Consider the following 17,686-nt stretch of genomic DNA (forward strand, 5'->3'; position numbering starts at 1 on the left):
CTCTGTATAGCCAGGGTCCACAAAGCCACCTTGTGCCCTTCTTTGCTAAGGCATGAATGAGCAAATAATCTACTAGAAGAGGTCCTGGAGTAATTAGCTGTCTCTATTACATGAGCAAAACTGAGACTACATCACCCCTGGAACTGAAAATTAATTGTAAAAATGTGGCTGAAGTGTGAAATTCAAGTCTTTAATATTTGCTTTTGCCTGGGAAGACAATGGCTATGAAAACATCAAAACAATACCATTAGCTTTACCTCTCTGCCAATTCTATCTGCTTGCTACATCTTCCTCTGACAATTTAAATGCTCAAATAGATGGGTCTCAGATTTTTCTTTGGTTGATTTGTTTACCTTTTTTGGGCATATCAGCGCACTGTGCTTTTCTCTCTCCTAGGTTTCCACAGGGTCTATAGCAGAAAGCATTAAGGACAGAGTGATTGACTCCAGACTGCAGGTGTATGTCACCCGACCTGGCCTGTTCACTTGTCTCGCTACAAATAAACACAGCAAAACTTTTGGAGCTGCAAAAGCTGCAGCAACCATCAGTGTTTCAGGTATACTGGGAAAGAAAATGTCATTATTTTTTTGCCTTTGCAGTCACAAACCTAGCTTCCTTGCTGGGGTAGAGGAAAGGGATGTGAAGTACTCTGGAGGAGAAGGGAAAGCCTTGAAGAGATGACAGTGTATGGGGGGCTAAATTTGAGTACAAGCGCATCCCCTGCCAGGCTATTTCTTCATATATTCTTACACTTTGAGACTGGCACAGCTGTCATTTCCTGAATGTTTGATGCTGTCTTGTACTTTGTGTCCCAGAAGTACATTTGGTAAGTTCATCCATGCAGAGGAAGTCATGGACATGACCCAGTGTTGGTGTCACCTAACAGCAAGGTGAAAATAACTTTCATGAGCAGTTCCACGTCTCAGGTTGTCACATCTAGAAATCAGGGAGGTTGCTGTCAGAGCAGTAGCCTTCTGTGCCTAGGGTAACCTCTGCTCCCAGAGATATCTCTCAAACAGGGAAAGAATGATCCAAAGAGGAGAAATACCAGTAGTTTGAGCTAGCTAACAGCATTTGTCACACCAAGAGAAAGGTGGCATCTTGTGCCTTCCCTTTTGGGACAGACAAGAGGGCTTAATTAGAAAGGCAGATTACATGGGACTCTAGAAAGAGGGGTAGCCCTAGTGTTAACCAGAGATGCACCTGCTCCTCTCTCTCTGTGTCAGCTTCTGTTCTGTTGAGAAAATAACCATGTCCTTTTTTTTTGCGCTGGACATTGAGACCTAGCAGCAAGCTCTATCTCATAAGAGACTTGGCACTTGGTACCATATTTCACATCCCCTCTTCTGTCTTTAGCTCAGGTAAAGCTCTGCCTTATGAAATAGAGCTGCAAATGTCATAGGGAGGGCAGATATTCTAGGCTGGTGGGAGAAACTGCACTGCTGTCCTTCAAGTTGAATGTGCTCAGCAAGTGGGGAGCAGCCTCTCAGACTTGTGCAGGATCTTGCTTTGGCCTTGTCCGAGCTCTCAAGGGTCCCAGAGCAGAGGTGCCAGATCCTTGTCGGGTGCTCAGCACTTTCTGCCCATGCTGGCACAGCCCAGCTTCCCAAAGTGCTGCAAGTTGTGCGGGGAAGCTGTATGCCTACCTTGCTCCTCCAGCCCTTGTTTCTCTCACCTGTGACAGCTGCTGCTGGCAGTAATGGGGATGTCAGTGGCTCAGAGGGTGCAAGCTGCTGGTTATGTAGGACTCAAAGGATAAAGGTAATGGTGTGTGTTTAGAGTGCAACAGTCCACCTCAGCCAGAACTTCAGTTAGCAATCTGCTTCCTCCTCATTCCCTTTCCCTGTACTGTGTATAATGTTGCCCAACTCTGCTTCCATTCAAGAAGGTGCAAAATAAGGACTTAGTTTAACTGTATCATTTTCAGACAGATTTCCTAACATGGAAATCTTAGCTCCCACATCTCAGAGGGTCAATGTGGTGTCACTGATGTCTTTTCCCTTTCTTCTTTCTCCTGGCTCATCACAATTCCTGGATCTGGTGGCTCTTGGCAGAGTGGAGGTAAGAATGACTTTCTAGTTCTGCCTGTGTGTCTTCTCTGGGCCAAGGAAGAGAATGATATATCAAGGGAATTTGGTTAATTTGGCTTAAATAAAGGGAGCAGGTTTCTGGATGCCAAGCACAGAGATGAGGTTCACCTGAAGGGAACACTGAGCTTCTTTATGCAAGCATAATTGGAGACTGGGCTGAAGCAAATAAGGATGCTTCAGTGGCAAGCAGTGGATCACACATCAGTAAGAGTATTTTGAAATATAGTAGTGGGCAGAATATTCTGGTTGCAGTTACACACCCACAAATTCATTGACCTTATAAATTTACAGGCAAGTTGAACTCCTGTCTGCACACAGCCAATAAGTGTATTTTTGTTCTGCAATAACCAGATTGGGCAAGAGAGCCTTACATATTTGTTCCAAGCAAAATTAAGGATGGGTAAACCCACTTGTATGTGACTAGACCTACATTTCTTAGTATTTTTTGCAGTACTGAACAATTTGACTGTCTTTTTGTTTTTAGAGTTGTCACCCATTTTTACATGTCATGCTGGCAGATCAATCTGGAAGGAAAATGAGAAGGTTAGCCTGGGAGGAGGGCTGGAAGCTGCTCAGAGAAAAGGGCAGAGCCTGAGACAGTCTGAGCAAATGGCTTTGCCACTTTGCTGACACTGGCTCCCTGCAAAGGCCCTTGCCTCCCTCATAGAGGCTTGCAAGATTGATTCAGAGTTTGTCAGTGATTTAGTGACCACCTGATGATGATGATGGCAAACTTATGCCTTAGATCTGCACCCTTGTAGGTGTGATAGGCATGGGAACAGTGATCAAATGCTCAGCCCTTCTGTCTCACAGTTATTCGCAATATTCACTGCATGAAATTTCCTTTCTGTGACAAGGCCTTGTGAGAAACATGTTGCTGCTTCTCCATGACAGCCTGGTTGGTGTCTCCCTGTAAGTTTCAAAAATGTGAGGAAACACAGCATAAGCTGGTGTGGCTCTCATCAGGCTGCTCTGCAGCACACTGAAGTCAGTGACACAACTGCTCCATGCATGCCTGTGCCTTCTTGTGCCTCTTGGGGCACAGGAAAGGTGCACCTTCCTGATTAAGCACAATGGGCATCACCAGAAAAATGTGGATAAAGTGACCCCTGCCATGCCACAGTGAAATCTATCCGGGTGCTGGGGGCAGCATGGTGCTGTGGGGAATGTTGATCTGTGCCAGGGAGAAGTCACAGGCTGTGGGACTGACACAGGGGGCTGGGGGTTGCCTCTGTCACATGAAGGGATGTCTGTGGAGCCTAGGGTGATGCAGGGTGTCACAGCATCACTACTGTTTTGATACTACCTCAAGGAATTGGTGCCTTCCTGTATTTTTAGGCACTGTGACATGTAGGGAAAAGTAATAATTTAAAAAAAAATTACATGAAACTCAAAGTAATGCAGCTAAACTAAGGACAGAGAGTGGCACCTGCAGAGACAGGCATCTGAAAAGCACCAAGTCTGGGCATCTTCCGTGCAACTTCATCTTTCCAAAGACAAACAGCAAGAATCCCCAGGGCTGACAATGGGCAATTATTTGGACAGGGGAAAGAAATAAAAGACAAAGACACAAATAGCTCTGCTGGCTACTCCAAATGGTTGGCGTGTTGTGAATTGAACTCCCTGACCCCAGTTACGCTGACCGAATGAGCAGTGGGGACAGCTGCACTCAGCCCTCTTCTATCCCTGATTTGGCTGTCTCCTGTGCACAGAGGAGGCTGGTCTTACAGGTTTTCCCTCTGTCCGACACTGAGGGCACCATGTCCCATGGGCTACTGGAGTGAGGGCACTTCTCACCCGCAGGCATTGCCGCCACAGGGTGGCTGTGGGAGCTACTGGGAGCAGGTCTGACCTATGCCTGCCCTCACTCCGCTGCTCGCTTTTGATGGCTGTGGAGAACAAGGGAGTGAGGGATGACAGCTGTCTCCTGCTAGATGATAAAAACACAGGAAAGATAAATAAACGGCCCACAAAGGGGCTGACCCTGCTGTGCTTTCTATTGCTTCAGCATAGCTTTGGCCCCCTGCTTTGTGGCAAGAGTTTGCAAAGAGGGAGATATGGTGAAGAGAGGAGACAACAGGCCTTGCAGGGAAGCTCCAGGGGAAAATAGCAGAGGCTTATGCCTTCCTGCTCCATGAATTTCCCACCCAGATGTATGAAGGAGAGAGGCAGGGTCAAGGAGGGATGCAGGAGCTGAGGATGGGCAGGCAGCAGCTTGGCTGGGCTGATCTTGTGAAGAATTTCCTGGTACATATTGGTTAGGACTCACCTGGCCCCTGTTCACCTAGTCCATCCAAAAGTAAACCGCTGCTGGTCAGAACAGAAAATCCTGAGTTACTGCAGGTGTGCAGTGAGCGGAACGGCTGATTTCTAATGCAGGGAAGCAGGAAACCAAAACATTTTCCCACTAGGGTCTGAGGACAGAGCGAGGGATTATGCTAAGTCATGGTTGTGTGTGGTTGCTCAGTCTTTGCCTTCTTACAGTGTTAGCAACCCCTGGCCAGAGCTTCAGTCCTGGAGATCACCAGAAGGACCCTGTGCTCACATTGAGGTTCCCTGCAGAGGTTTCAGTTTTGGATGATATTGTCAGTTTTTAGTGGTTATAACCACCTACCCTCTCCTCCTCCCTCAGTTAGCCTTACAAATGCCACTTTATTCAGAAACAGAGCCTAGGCATCCTGCTCCTCCAGCTGTTTATGACTTTGAGCTTAAGCTGTGTATATGCTCTTGTCCTCAACAGCAAACTGTACAAGGGTGATGCAGGCTACTGCAGCACGTACAGAGGTGAGGTGTGTAGTGCTATCCTGGCGAAGAACGCTCTTGTTTTCTTCAACTCCTCCTATGCTGACCCAGAGGAGACACAAGAGCTGCTTGTGCACACTGCCTGGACTGAACTGAAAATGGTGAGTTCATTCTGCCAACCAGCCGCTGAGTCTCTGCTGTGTAACTACATCTTCCAGGAGTGCAATCCCTCGGGAGCTGGGCCAGCTCCAAAACCATTGTGCAGGTAAATGAAAAAGCAAAAATAGTGCTCATCTTTCACCTTCATTTTGAGGGAATGTGTAGGCAGCAGGGGAGTGGAGAGAGTCTGTCCAGACCTGCAGTAACACTGAGTGGAAATGGGCTTCCCGAGTTTGCATGGATTTTCCCTTTACTCTTTCCTCTGTGTGCACAAAGACTACCTGATACAGAGCTCTCTGTGCTCATTGCTAGGGCACAGAGTGACTTACAGTCCCAGATGTCTGTCTTACATCAGGCTTTTAGCAAACACTGTGGAAAAGAAATATCCAGTTGAATGACATAATTGATTTAAATAACATATTGCTATCCATTAAGTCTCACTAGGTCAGTATGTACTGACTATACTGACTATTGCTATCAAAAGCAATAGCTTGTTTGGGATTTTGACTAAATATGGTCATAGTACATGCAACAAATCTGGCCAAGGCAATATACTAGTCATTTAGCACTTCCTGTCACAGTGAGTATAAACCAAAAAAAAGACACCAGAGACACTGCCAGTGTAACTGTACCTATTAAGCCAAACCAAGCTAAAACTCCCATCTGACTTTCCACCATATGCAGAGAAATGTGCATTGAAAGGAGGCTGGCAGAGACTTTGAGGAGTCTAAAGCATCTCCTACTACAGCTAATCTGCTGCTGACAGGTGTTTCTGCAATAGGCCCCAGCGACATAGATAGTTCTCACTCGCTGCACAGCCTCCTGAGCAGTCCTTCCCTCATTTCTTCTTGTCCTCCCACCATAGCCACAGAGATGAGTTTCTTCCCTTTCTCTTTGTAGGGAGATTTTACATCTTCCCCAGCTTCTCAGGCTAAGCACCCTTTTCCAAGCTCGGCTCATAGTTCTTCCTTTTCCAGCCTCTGAAGCTTCTGTTCCTTGTTTTCCCTTAAGCGCTAAATATATATAGCCTCTGGCCCAGGTTTTATTGATGATAACTATAACAGAACAATGGTTACTTTATGTGCCTTGCAGAGGACAGCCCCACGTAGATGTGTCAGGGTAAAGCTTTCTTTTTTCCTAACACAACTGTAGGACACAACTGACTGGGAAGACTGGGAGTGCAGCCCCAGCTGGATTTAGGCCACGTGTAGTCTACTGGCAATTATTTTTCCAGTTAAAAGTAGAGGCTTTTAAGGACAGTTGGCAGCACTTTGTAATCTGGACCTTTCTGATTATTCCTCCTTTAATATCTCTAAAACAAAGGCACAAAGGAAAATTCCAGTTCAAGGCTTGACAGTGTCTTCTCTCTTTGGTGCCCATGCTGTTTGGTATTCCTGCACTGGCACAGTAGTGGCATATATCCTACAAAAGAATTGTATATGCAAGCATCCACAGAAAATCATGCAGGCAAGTGCTGAAACTTGCTTTTTCTCTGGCAGGCTCCTCCCTGCTGCCTTGTTTCTCTGCTCTTTGTCATTGTGCCCTTTAGTACATTATCTCCCTGCCTTTTTTCAAGATGTGTGACAGTATTTATATCTGAGCCACACATGCAGAGCACAGGTGTCAGTTAAGGATTTTGCACAGTGCTTCACAGGACATTCAGTATGATTTGGGTCTCACTTCATTTACCCCTGTCTGTGAATGGTCATGCAGGACCAGAATTCCTGTTGATTTGACTGAAGACTTAACGCTTCTGGGGGACTTCTGAAGTTAGACTGATATAAATTAGCATAAACCTGCACTTGATCTTGAGCTACAGGCACAGCATTTTCAAACACATCTAAATGTTAACAGACTTGCCTGCTGTCACAGAATCACAGAATAGTAAAAAGGTTAGAAAGGACCTCTAAACATCATCCAGTCCAACCTCCATGCTAAAGCAGGTCTGCATAGATTAGGTCACACAGGAATGTGTCATCTTTATTCAAAATCATGAGTCAATAGTATAGTTTGGTTTTTTTTCTCCTGTGATTTTAATGCAGATTTAGATGCAGCTCTTTTTATGACAAGAGGGCTGAAATGGCATCCTTCCCATTTCCTGTTCTCAGAGCAGGTCAGCTGGACAACAGTCCTTCCAAAGCCCTAACCCAATACTCTTTTTGATAAATTAAATATCTAATGCCTACCTCTGGACAGTTGAGATATCTGGGAGCCCTTGAACACATTTCACATGGTCTTGGTTACTTTTCAATTGTCTGTTTTTTACTGACAACTTTATACCTCTGCAGAAACTGGCTAGATTACACCAGTTTTCAGCTGAAATACTTCATGAGTAAGAATTTAACCATCTCAGAGGTCTGGAGAATTCTCCCAGTTTTTGAGGGACATTTTTCTTGCCATATTTATGTGCTTTTTTTTCTTGTTATTTGTTATCCTTAGTATTTCTTTTCTTCCTATGTTATTTTTATATACATTTTGGTTTTGAAGCTAGCTAGGAAGAATGGCAACTGATAAGCAGACTGAGTAAAGCTTTTATAAAAATAATTAGGGAGTAAAACAAGATGGAGTGAAACAGAATACAACAACATGGGAAAAGTTTCACTCTATGTAATTACAACATGATGTGGTTAAGATTAATTTTTTCCCGTTTTTAAGAGAAAATGATGTCTCATAAGTCTTGGTTACATCTGTGTTTTAGCACTGGATGCTTCTGTGATAGCAAAAGAAAAACTCTTAATTTCTGTTACCACTGTAGACAGGAAGGGACTGGGCTACAGGAAACAGTCTTGAGTTTGGAAATGTCTCACTTTGGTTAGGCCTCTGTGTCCCCACCTCCTCTTAAACAGTCCTTTGTGGTCCCTAAAGCACTATTGGCCCACTTGTCCTCTTCTACTCCTACTGTTCTTAGTCCATTTGTCATTTGCATGACATAAAATTTCTAATAATAATCTGAAGTAATCTTTGCAAATGATCTCATCAAGTTCTCGCTGCTAAGGATTAAGTATGATAACAATAGCATGAACCCAGTTTGAGGAGACTGACCATTCCTCCCCCTAGCTGCCTTACCATGCTGCTGCGGTGGGTTCCTGGGTGAAGATAATCTGCCTTTCATGCTAGAGCAGACAGGATTGCAGAATGGTCTTTTTCATTTTTCAGTTGCACAGCAACTAAGAGGCTTGTTCGAGGATGCTCAGGCATCAGGGTGAAGGCAGTTAATACAACCCAGATCTCCCAAGTATCAGACAGAGCTTCAAATGCAAGATTTTCTTACTTCTTTAGCTAAACATTTCTTTCCTTCAGAGGGTCATTCCTGTTCCACATACTGTGTAACATAAAAAAGAAAAATCACACCATCTGGCTGCATTCTGGCTTTTGTGGAAGTGAGGAAGGAATAAACCAGCACTGGATAAAACCAAACACAGGGCAGCTGGGCTTCAGCCTGCAGACTTGAAGGGCACCAATTGTTGTTGCAGAAAAGAAATACTTAGACATCCAAATCACTTCTTGTCAGTGTATGTTTCATACAGTTATGGAGGTAATACATTAAGTAGGAGAGAGTTAGGTCTCTTGTTTTATTGTAAAAGTTTTTCTACAGAGAGCTGACAGATAAAAGATAAAGAAAGGGACAAAATGTTGCTGGAGAAAAGAAGAAAATCGGATGGATGATTCTGTGACAAAAATAAGGGCAAATATTTACTTTAAGAAGATTAAGAATTGCAACTCACCTCTCTCCTTTAATAGATGACACTTTCATGTACAACTTACAGAAAACAGGTGAGATTTTTAGAATGTACTGAAAAATGCTAACTCCCAGACATGAGGTTCATTAGTAGAAGGTAGCAATTAATCTATAGGAAAAGGTGGAAATTAACTCCTCACAGACTGTGATGTGTGTCGTGTTTTGAACATAACTGCACTTCACTAAAAGTATAGCTTTTTGAGTTTCTTAAAGGAAGGTGTTACATTTTATACAGACTTTCCTTTATGGTTTATGAGCCAGATAGGCTGTCTTACAGAAGCATAGCCCTGTTGATGGATTTCTATCAGCCTGCATAACCCTTGCACACCACTGCTAAGTTTAGCCGTTATTATCAAGCCATTGACTGCTGTATTTCACTGTTTTTTGCAAAATAATGTAGAGAGAATTGCCTTGCTGTAAAGGATCTCTACTGCTTTAAGGAATGGCTCTCAATGGAGGAGAACTCTCAGAAGGGGATTTACAAGCCAGGGCTGATGCTGCTCACTCTTCCCGAATGCAACAGGCTGCCCAGCCTGCACCAGGACCCCAGTGCCTGCACCAGCATCCCTTTCTTCGGTAAGGTGGCATAGGCTGTGCATTCTCTGGAGAGCTATATTCTTGGTGAGGGAGGGGGGAAGGATGCAACCCATAACTTACAACTAAAGACTGATGGTGGGGTATCAATCTGCCGGTTCCTGTGCATAGAACTGTAACAGCCACATCAGCTGTTAGTCTCTGTGTACTGGTATGAAGGAAAAATCTCTTCAGTAAATCAAGGCTAGCTCACTGTTGAAAGGGTCATAACAATCTCATTGCCAAGACCAGTCTTAATTATGGTAAAATTGCCATTCAAGTGTCATTGCAGAGAAACAAGCCCTTTGAGCAATGCTCGGAGGGAACTTTTTCCCATAGCAAGCACCCAGTTATATCACATCTGAGACAACTCCTCCTTATGTCTTGTCTTTTTACAGATTTTAAGAAGGAGAATATAACCAGTAAGTAGACTGCTCCAGGCTCTGTGTTTCTACAAGTGGGCATGATATTCTTTGTTGAAGATGCAGCTTGCACAGCATACATGATCATCTTCATTCTTGAAATGCCTCTATACCAATGCATGCGGCATGGGGAATAAACAGGAGGAGCTGGAAGTCTGTGTAAGGGCAAGGGGTTGTGATCTGATGGCATTGCAGAGATATAGTGGGACAGCTCACATGACTGGAATGTGGTCATGGATGGCTGTGTTCTTTTTAGAAAGGACAGGCCAGCCAGGCGAGGTGGTGGAGTTGCTCTTTATGTGAAGGAGCATTTGGAATGTGCTGAATTCTGTCCAGGTGAGGATAGGGGGCAAGTTGAGAGTTTGTGGGTTAGAGTTAAGGGGCAAGCTAGCATGTGTGACACTGTAGTAGGTGTCTATTACAGGCTACCTGATCAGGATGGGGAAGTTAATGAGGCCTTCTACAGGCAGCAGGGAGCAGCCTCAAACTCACAGGCTTTGGTTCTCATGGGGGATTTCAACTACCCAGACATCTGCTGGACGACCCGCACAGTTAGTCACTTACAGTCCAGGAGGTTCCTTCAGCGCATCAATGGTAACTTCTTGATGCAAATGGTGGATGTCCAGCACTGCTGGATTTTGTACTCACAGACAAGCAGTATCTGGTTGAAGGGGTGAACACTGAGGCCAGCCTTGGCTGCAGTGACCATGAGATAGTGGAGTTCAGGATCTTGTGTAGTAGGAACAACATACCAAGCAGGATCACAACCCTGGGCTTTAGAAGGACCATCTTTGGCCTTTTCAAGCAATTACTAGGAGACATCTCATGGGACAGGGTATTAGAGGCTAAAGGGGCCCAAGATAGTTGGTCTATATTCAAGGATCACTTTTTCCAGGCTCAGGATCAGAGCATCCCAGCGGGTAGGACATCAAGAAAGGGAGCCAGGAGACCTGCATGGTGAAACAGGAAACTGTTGAACAAACTCAAGTGGAAGAAGAGAGTCTATAGAGTGTGGAAGGAAGGGATGGCCACTTGGGATGAATATAAGGCTGTTGTCAGAGGATGTAGGGAGGCAACTAGGAAAGTTAAAGCCTCGTTGGAGTTGTACGTTGCAAAGGAGATCAAGGACAAGAAAGGCTTCTTGTTTATCTACATTGCAGGTATAACAAACGCTAAAGGCAATGTAGGCCCACTGAGTGCCCTTGTGACAGAGGATGCAGAGAAGACAGAGTTACTGAATGCCTCCTTTGCCTCTGTCTATACTGCTGGAGAGTGTTCTTAGGAGCCCCAGACTCCAGAGGAAGTCAGGTTAAAGGAGGAGTTTTGTTTGGTTGACGAGGACTGGGTGAAGGATCAGTTGAGGAATCTGGATGTACGTAAATCCATGGGCCCTGATGGGAGACACCTGTGGGTGCTGAGGGAGCTCGTGGAAGTCATTGCTAAACCACTCTCCATCATCTTCAGTAAGTCATGGAAAACAAGAGAGGTGCCTGAGGACTGGAGGAAAGCAAATGTCACTCAAGTCTTCAAAAAGGACAAGGAGGAGGAGCCAGGTAACTACAAACTGGTCAGCCTCACCTCCATCCCTGGAAAGGTGATGGAATGACTTACCCTGGATGCTGTCTCCAGGCACTTAAAGGACAAGAGAGTCATTGGGAGCAGTCAACATGGCTTTACCAAGGGGAAGTCATGTTTGACCAACCTGACAGCTTTTTATGAAGATGTAACCAGGTGGATCAATGGTGGTAGTGCAGAAGATGTGGTTTATATTGATTTCAGTAAAGCATTTGTCACTGTCTCTCACATCATCCTCACAGCAACACTGAGAAAGTGTGAGCTGGATGATCAGGTAGTGAGGTGGATTGTTAACTGGTTGAAGGGAAGAAGGCAGAGAGTTGTGATCAACGGGGCAAGGTCTAGTTGAAGGCCTGTGTCTAGTGGAGTTCCTCAGGCATTAGTGCTGGGACCAGTACTGTTAAATCTATTCATTCATGACCTTGATGAGGGAACAGAGGGCACTGTCAGCGAGTTTGCTGATGATACTAAACTAGGGGGAGTGGCTGACACACCAGAAGGCTGTGCTGCCATTCAATGAGACCTGGACAGGCTGGAGAGTTGGGCAGGGAGGAACCTAGTGAAATTCAACAAGGGCAAGTGTAGAGTCTTGCATCTGGGAAAGAATAACCCCATGTACCAATACAGGTTGGGGAATGAACCTGTAGGGGAAAAGGACCTAGGGGGTCTTGGTGGGCAGCAGGATGGCCATGAGCCAGCAATGTACCCTTATGGCCAAGAAGGCCAATGGCATCCTGAGGTGTATTAGAAGGGCTGTGGGCAGTAGGTCAAGAGAGGTTCTCCTCCTCCTCTACTCTGCCCTTGTGAGACATCATCTGGAATATTGTGTCCAGTTCTGGGCCCCTCAGTTCCAGAGGACAGGGAGCTGCTGGGGAGAGTTCAGTGCAGGGCCACAAAGATGATGAAGGGAGTGCAACATCTCCCTTCTGATGAAGACTGAGGGAGCTGGGGCTCTTGAGCTTGGGGAAGAGGAGACTGAGGGGTGACCTCATTAATGTTTACAAATATGTAAAGGATGGGTGTCAGGAGGATGGAGCCATGCTGTTCTTAGTGATGTCCAATGATAGGACAAGGGGCAATGGTTATCATCTGGAACATAAAAGGTTCCAAAAAAATACAAGGAAAAATTTGTTCACTATGTGTGTGACGGAGCACTGGAAGGGGCTGCCCAGATGGGTTGTGGAGTCTCCTTCTCTGGGGACATTGAACACTCACCTGAATGAGTTCCTGTGTGACCTACTCTAAGTGGTCCTGCTCTGGCAAGGGGGTTGGACTAGATGATCTTTCAAGGTCCCTTCCAACCCTTAAGATTCTCATATTTCGTGGTTCTGTGATTTGCGTTTTCTCTGGTCCTGTGTGGCTAGATTCAGGTCATTACCATGGAATGCCTGATTTTTAATGTCCAAGGCATGGGGAAACACATTTCCTCTTCTTCAGAGCCTGGGGAGAACACAAACTGGTAACTGTGGAAGGTGACTAGAGAGGAATGGTGCTTTTAGTTGGTACCCTCCCTTTCAGGTGTTTATCTTTTCTACCTAATTATCACCAGTTTTGCTTAACTTCTATTTCTGATACTGCTACCAAAGTCATCCCAGCATTACACACCTACATCAGCCTAGCCTTGCAAAACCTTATTACCCAAAAAGCCTCAGGACTCTGCTTCAGTTATCTCTGAAGTCTATTTCTCGTGTGCTCTCCCATTATCAATGGTGAGTCACAGCCATCCCCCATGATGCTGCTGTCACTTCTGTCAGTCTCCTGCTCTGCTGCCGGTCATGACCAAAACACACACATCAGCTCTAGCAGCTGAAATAGAACTGGAGTTTAAAGCTCAACCACTGAACTTGTCCCATTGGAAAAAGGAAAAAACCTTCCTTCTGCCATGCTTTTGAGCAGGTGAGGCCTGTGGACTTGGTAGTGGCAGGCACCCTCTGCATGGAGAGAGAAAGTGAAATGGAGAATTTTGGAGAATTTTCTTTAATGGGAAGGCCTTGGCTCCACCTGGCCACCCAAGCCCCAGCCACACAGTGCTGCACACATGGGAGATGAGTGCTTTGGCACCCTGTGGGCACTGCAGCATCACTGCCCAATGCTTACATCCTGCAGCTACAGCCATCCCCTCCCTGGGCAAAGAAGCATGAAGGGTGGATGCCATAAAATGAGTGGTGCATTGATGGGATGGTTTTAGTCTCCCCTTGGATTTTGCAAGTTCAGGACATGACCTTTGTCTTCTGTGTAAATGTGTGACCTTTTTGTTCAGCTTTCATAGTATTTTTCCTAGAGTAGCATTGCATAGGTGTGCACTATTTAGTCATGGATCAGGAGACATAACAGCAGCATTTCATTGATATTGACCTTCCTTTTTTACTTTAAAGCCACTGTTATGTCCACAAAAGCTTGGGGAGCATGAACCAACCTGTTTTCTAGCTTGCCCATGAAAGTTATTCATTAAAGTCCAGTCAAATCACCCTTTTTTTTTTGCTTTCTATTGTAGCATGGCCATGTATGACAGCAGCTGCATTTTCCAGGCCACCAAGGACTCAGAGGTGCTTCCTTAGTGTTGCCATTGCCCCTGATCTCTCCACATTGCTCCTCTAAGCTGTCATTGATGTTTATTCCAGTTCTGTGTAATTTTTTTTTCATGTTGGTTACTATCTCAGTCATGAGGCAGGTTTCAGACATTGCTCTCCTGGCCTTTGGATGTGAGACATTTAAAACACTGGTATCAAACACACAACTGTTTTCTAGGGCACTTTAGTAAGATTTTACACATCTGCAGAGCTACAGGTGCTTGATGATGTGAGGGCTGCTAGTTTGTTGCGGATATGAGGTATAACCTTGTAGCTTACATATCCAACAAAGAAATCCAAGTTAGAGCATTTTACTTGAAAACTGTGATGGCCTCGTTGTGCTCATGAAGTCCATGGCCATTCCTGTACTGAGGTGTTTGCATGCCTGGGGCTACAAGAACTTGGTCCTATGTCTGAGCTCATTCACCTGGATCAAACATTGTCATGGTGATGTTTACCTACCCGTATGTAGTGGCTGGTGAAAGACCAGAAATCAAAGGGTCTGGAAAAGACCCATAACAGTAATCCTGTGTGCAGCAGATGATGCAAGAAGAGAAGAGCAGATAGTCATGTTTATGCGTTTCCTGTGATCTTCCTATAGGAAAAACAGGACAATTTATGAGAATAAATTAACACACATAGCCTTTAATTCAAACTTGTATCCAAACTTCTACAAAGCTTTCATGAAGCTGAAAAAGATTTGCTTAAGCTTCCTTTATTTTGGAGCAGGTTAGGCTTCCTCCTGTTTTTCTGAGTTGCAAGCTTAAAAACACAATAAAAGATAGAATTATGACAACATTGTTTGCTAGCTTGCTGATTAAGCTAACAAGATTAACAATGCAGTGGATCCTAATGCTTGCCATCAACTAGACTGTTAGTCACTAGTCAGTAGAGTTCATGCAAGATTGCTGGCATGTGTTAAATTGTGTAAGACTGCACCTCCTCTGCTGTCTTACTGCTTCCTTGACTATGCTAGAATGCACTAAAATCTACTATAAAGACAGATGGTGTCCAGATTATATTTTGGGAACATATTCATGCAGTAAAATTCTCTCAAGACTTTCTGCTTAATTTTTCTGCAGAGTATGCGTTGTGTATGGAAAGTAAACTACACATTCTTCAAAATAAAAATTGTTAATTTATACTTATCTATAGTTGCCTTCAGTGCATGTTTTCCACACATGCTGGAAACCACAAGTTGCTCCCAAACATGCAGTCTAAGAGGACAAGCACTGTACAGAAGCAGAAAGAGGGGATAACACCATGGGACGTTACAAACCTCAGGCCTCTGCTACCTACCCCAGGAACATGTGTGTCTTCCTGTTTAGCCTCCTATGAGAGTTCGGATTGAGAATCATGCAATCAGTGCTGCACTTGCTTTCTGCTTTGGTTTGTCATGAGTGGCTGCACTGTGGTTCTGCTCTTCACTTTCTGTATGGAAGTGCTGTGAACTGGGGAGGTGCAGCACAACTATTGCAGGCCCATGGCCCATTTTCTCAATCTGAAAGAGCTCCAGTTCTGTCTTTTGAGTTTTACCATATTTGATCTTACATATTGAGCTCAAAATCCATTTGAGAACAGAAGGCTAAGCAGTTCCCTGCCTGAAGCTGTCTGGTCCTTTTATGTACTTCAAATCTGCTGTTAATTGCCACATACTCTTGTATAATGACATGAAGTTTATTCTTGGGAGTCCCCACTAAAGGACATAGTCTTAGATGCCTTGAGCCCATGTGTTTTTTGTTTTATTTTGTTTTGTTTTTAACCTAGGGACCTGCTACACTGGCAATGGACAGTTTTACCAGGGCTGGGCCAATGTCACTGTCTCCGGCATTCCCTGCCAGAAGTGGAGTGACCAGGTAAGCATCCCTGTGAGACCCACTGAACGGAGACCAGTGCTCAAGGTCTGCTTTTCCAAGGAGTTTCCCAGAGCCAGTTAGCCCAGGCCCAGGGCTGAGCAGGAAATGGGTTGCCTTCATTCTTAACTTCACTGGTGTTTCACACCCTCTTCGTGTTGCAATCTGTAAGTTGCCCTCCCTGTGACAAGATGTGTTCACTGTCATTCTGGCAGGTTACTAGGAGACTATTTTACCTCTGCTTTTCTGTGCTTCTTTGTTTTGTTTGGTTTTGTTTTGCTAACACCATCAGGAAAAATGATATTGAAGGACGAATCTGATTTGTTTCCTTCCCCAAGGCTCCTCACTTGCACAGGAGGACTCCTCAGGTTTTCCCTGAGCTGTCTGATGCTGAGAATTACTGCCGCAATCCAGGAGGTGAGCATGAACGCCCCTGGTGCTACACAAAAGACCCATCTGTGACCTGGGAATACTGCAGCGTGTCTCCCTGTGGAGATGGTAGGCAACCACAACTTACAATTTCTGCCATTGCGGTGGTTTTGGGGCTGTGCATGATGTTTGTGTCTGAAGTGCTCACAGCCACACTGATGTACTCTGTGTTCTGGATTCAGCCAGTCCTGGTTCTTCACATAGATCCTCTTTAATCAGGAGGTGTAACATGCACTTTAAAGATGTGAAAAAGAGAGGCCAATGGAGCACCTTGACTCAGGTTATATTGAGGCCAAAGGATGAAATCAATTTTCCTGTGGTATTATGAAATGTGAATTTACCACACTGTGTTTTTAGGATGCGATAGGCTTTTGGGCTGTTTTCCAAAGCTGTTTTTCTTGTGGTAACTATTTTTCAACAATGACACCCCCAATTCTAACTAAAAACAAATCTCAAAAAAAGATGGAAATGTCTTTGCTCTGTGATATTGAAACTAAGTCCTTCTGTTATTTCATGTTAAAAGAAGATTTTTTTAAACATATTTCAATGAAGATACACAGTTTCAGGACCTCAGTGTTTGGAAATAAGACAATTCTACTTGCACAGAGAACAGGGATGCTGTGGATCTAAGGGAACACAAGTCAGTATCAGTTTAGCTGACTTTAAAAACAATGGTTTAAATTTCTTTCTGTTCTCCACATGTACAGATCAGCATTTTCTAGAATGTCTCAGAAAGTATTAATCAGGTTGCTACCTAGATGGTTTGGTTTTATTTCTTTTTCCTAATGATGCAGCCAAATGTATTTTACACTAGTTTACCCTGTTTGCTCCATAAAGACACTGAGATGAAATTTGTTGGAGGCAATGGGATATTTCAGGAAAGTATCGCTGTGTACTTACTTGGTCTTATACTCCTCCCTGTAGATTCCTTTTAGGACACATGATACATTGTGGACTGCATTGTGGACAATTGATCTTTCCCACTGTAGATTTACTGTATTTGAATACTGTTGAGACCATCAGCCGTGATTTCCCACTTGTAACTCTTGTAAACATTTCTTAACAAACTTGTATTTCCCAGCTCAATGAGAACTATGCCTTGGACTTTGCCACATCCTGGGTTTTCACATATGGCAAGCAGAGACAGGTTTTTCTTCCTGCAAGCCAGATATTTCTAGTATGGTCCTCTCATGCAGTCATATGGTTGTATCTGTAATGTCAGTAGTTCCCAGGACATCAGGCTGACTCTGTAAACGTCTCTTAGAGAAATCCCTATAAACTAATGGAGACATAAACTTCTGATATTGTTTGCATTACAGCATCATTATCACTAGGAACAAGAAAGCCAAATGGAGAGACTCCAAATCTTCCTTCTCCTCCTTCCTTTTCTCCTACATACTCCATGACTGTTGTCATCTCAATCATCTCCAGCTTTGCCCTGGTTGTGATCTTTGGCATTGTCACCCTGGTTTGCTGCCGTCGGCGAAAGCAGTGGAAAAACAAAAAAAGGTAAAGCTCGAGGCTTAATTCAAGG

The 17,686-nt window shown here is 44.4% G+C and overlaps 1 protein-coding gene across 2 annotated transcripts in view; it reads left to right on the forward strand.

The window, feature by feature from the left end:
• The window catches only part of MUSK (muscle associated receptor tyrosine kinase), a 56,102-nt gene that overhangs the window by 27,881 nt on the left and 10,535 nt on the right, over nt 1-17,686 (forward strand). Inside the window, exons 7-14 of one of the 2 annotated variants that reach the window (XM_062018743.1) lie at nt 397-556; nt 2,055-2,061; nt 4,831-5,097; nt 9,131-9,306; nt 9,702-9,725; nt 15,638-15,726; nt 16,062-16,221; nt 17,472-17,661. In XM_062018743.1, the coding sequence (XP_061874727.1) occupies nt 397-556; nt 2,055-2,061; nt 4,831-5,097; nt 9,131-9,306; nt 9,702-9,725; nt 15,638-15,726; nt 16,062-16,221; nt 17,472-17,661 (1,073 nt within the window). The remainder of the gene's footprint in view (nt 1-396; nt 557-2,054; nt 2,062-4,830; nt 5,098-9,130; nt 9,307-9,701; nt 9,726-15,637; nt 15,727-16,061; nt 16,222-17,471; nt 17,662-17,686) is intronic. The other variant, XM_062018744.1, reaches the window with a different exon arrangement.

This window comes from Colius striatus, chromosome Z (assembly GCF_028858725.1).
Source record: "Colius striatus isolate bColStr4 chromosome Z, bColStr4.1.hap1, whole genome shotgun sequence".
In the NCBI taxonomy this organism is placed as follows: Eukaryota; Metazoa; Chordata; class Aves; order Coliiformes; family Coliidae; genus Colius; species Colius striatus.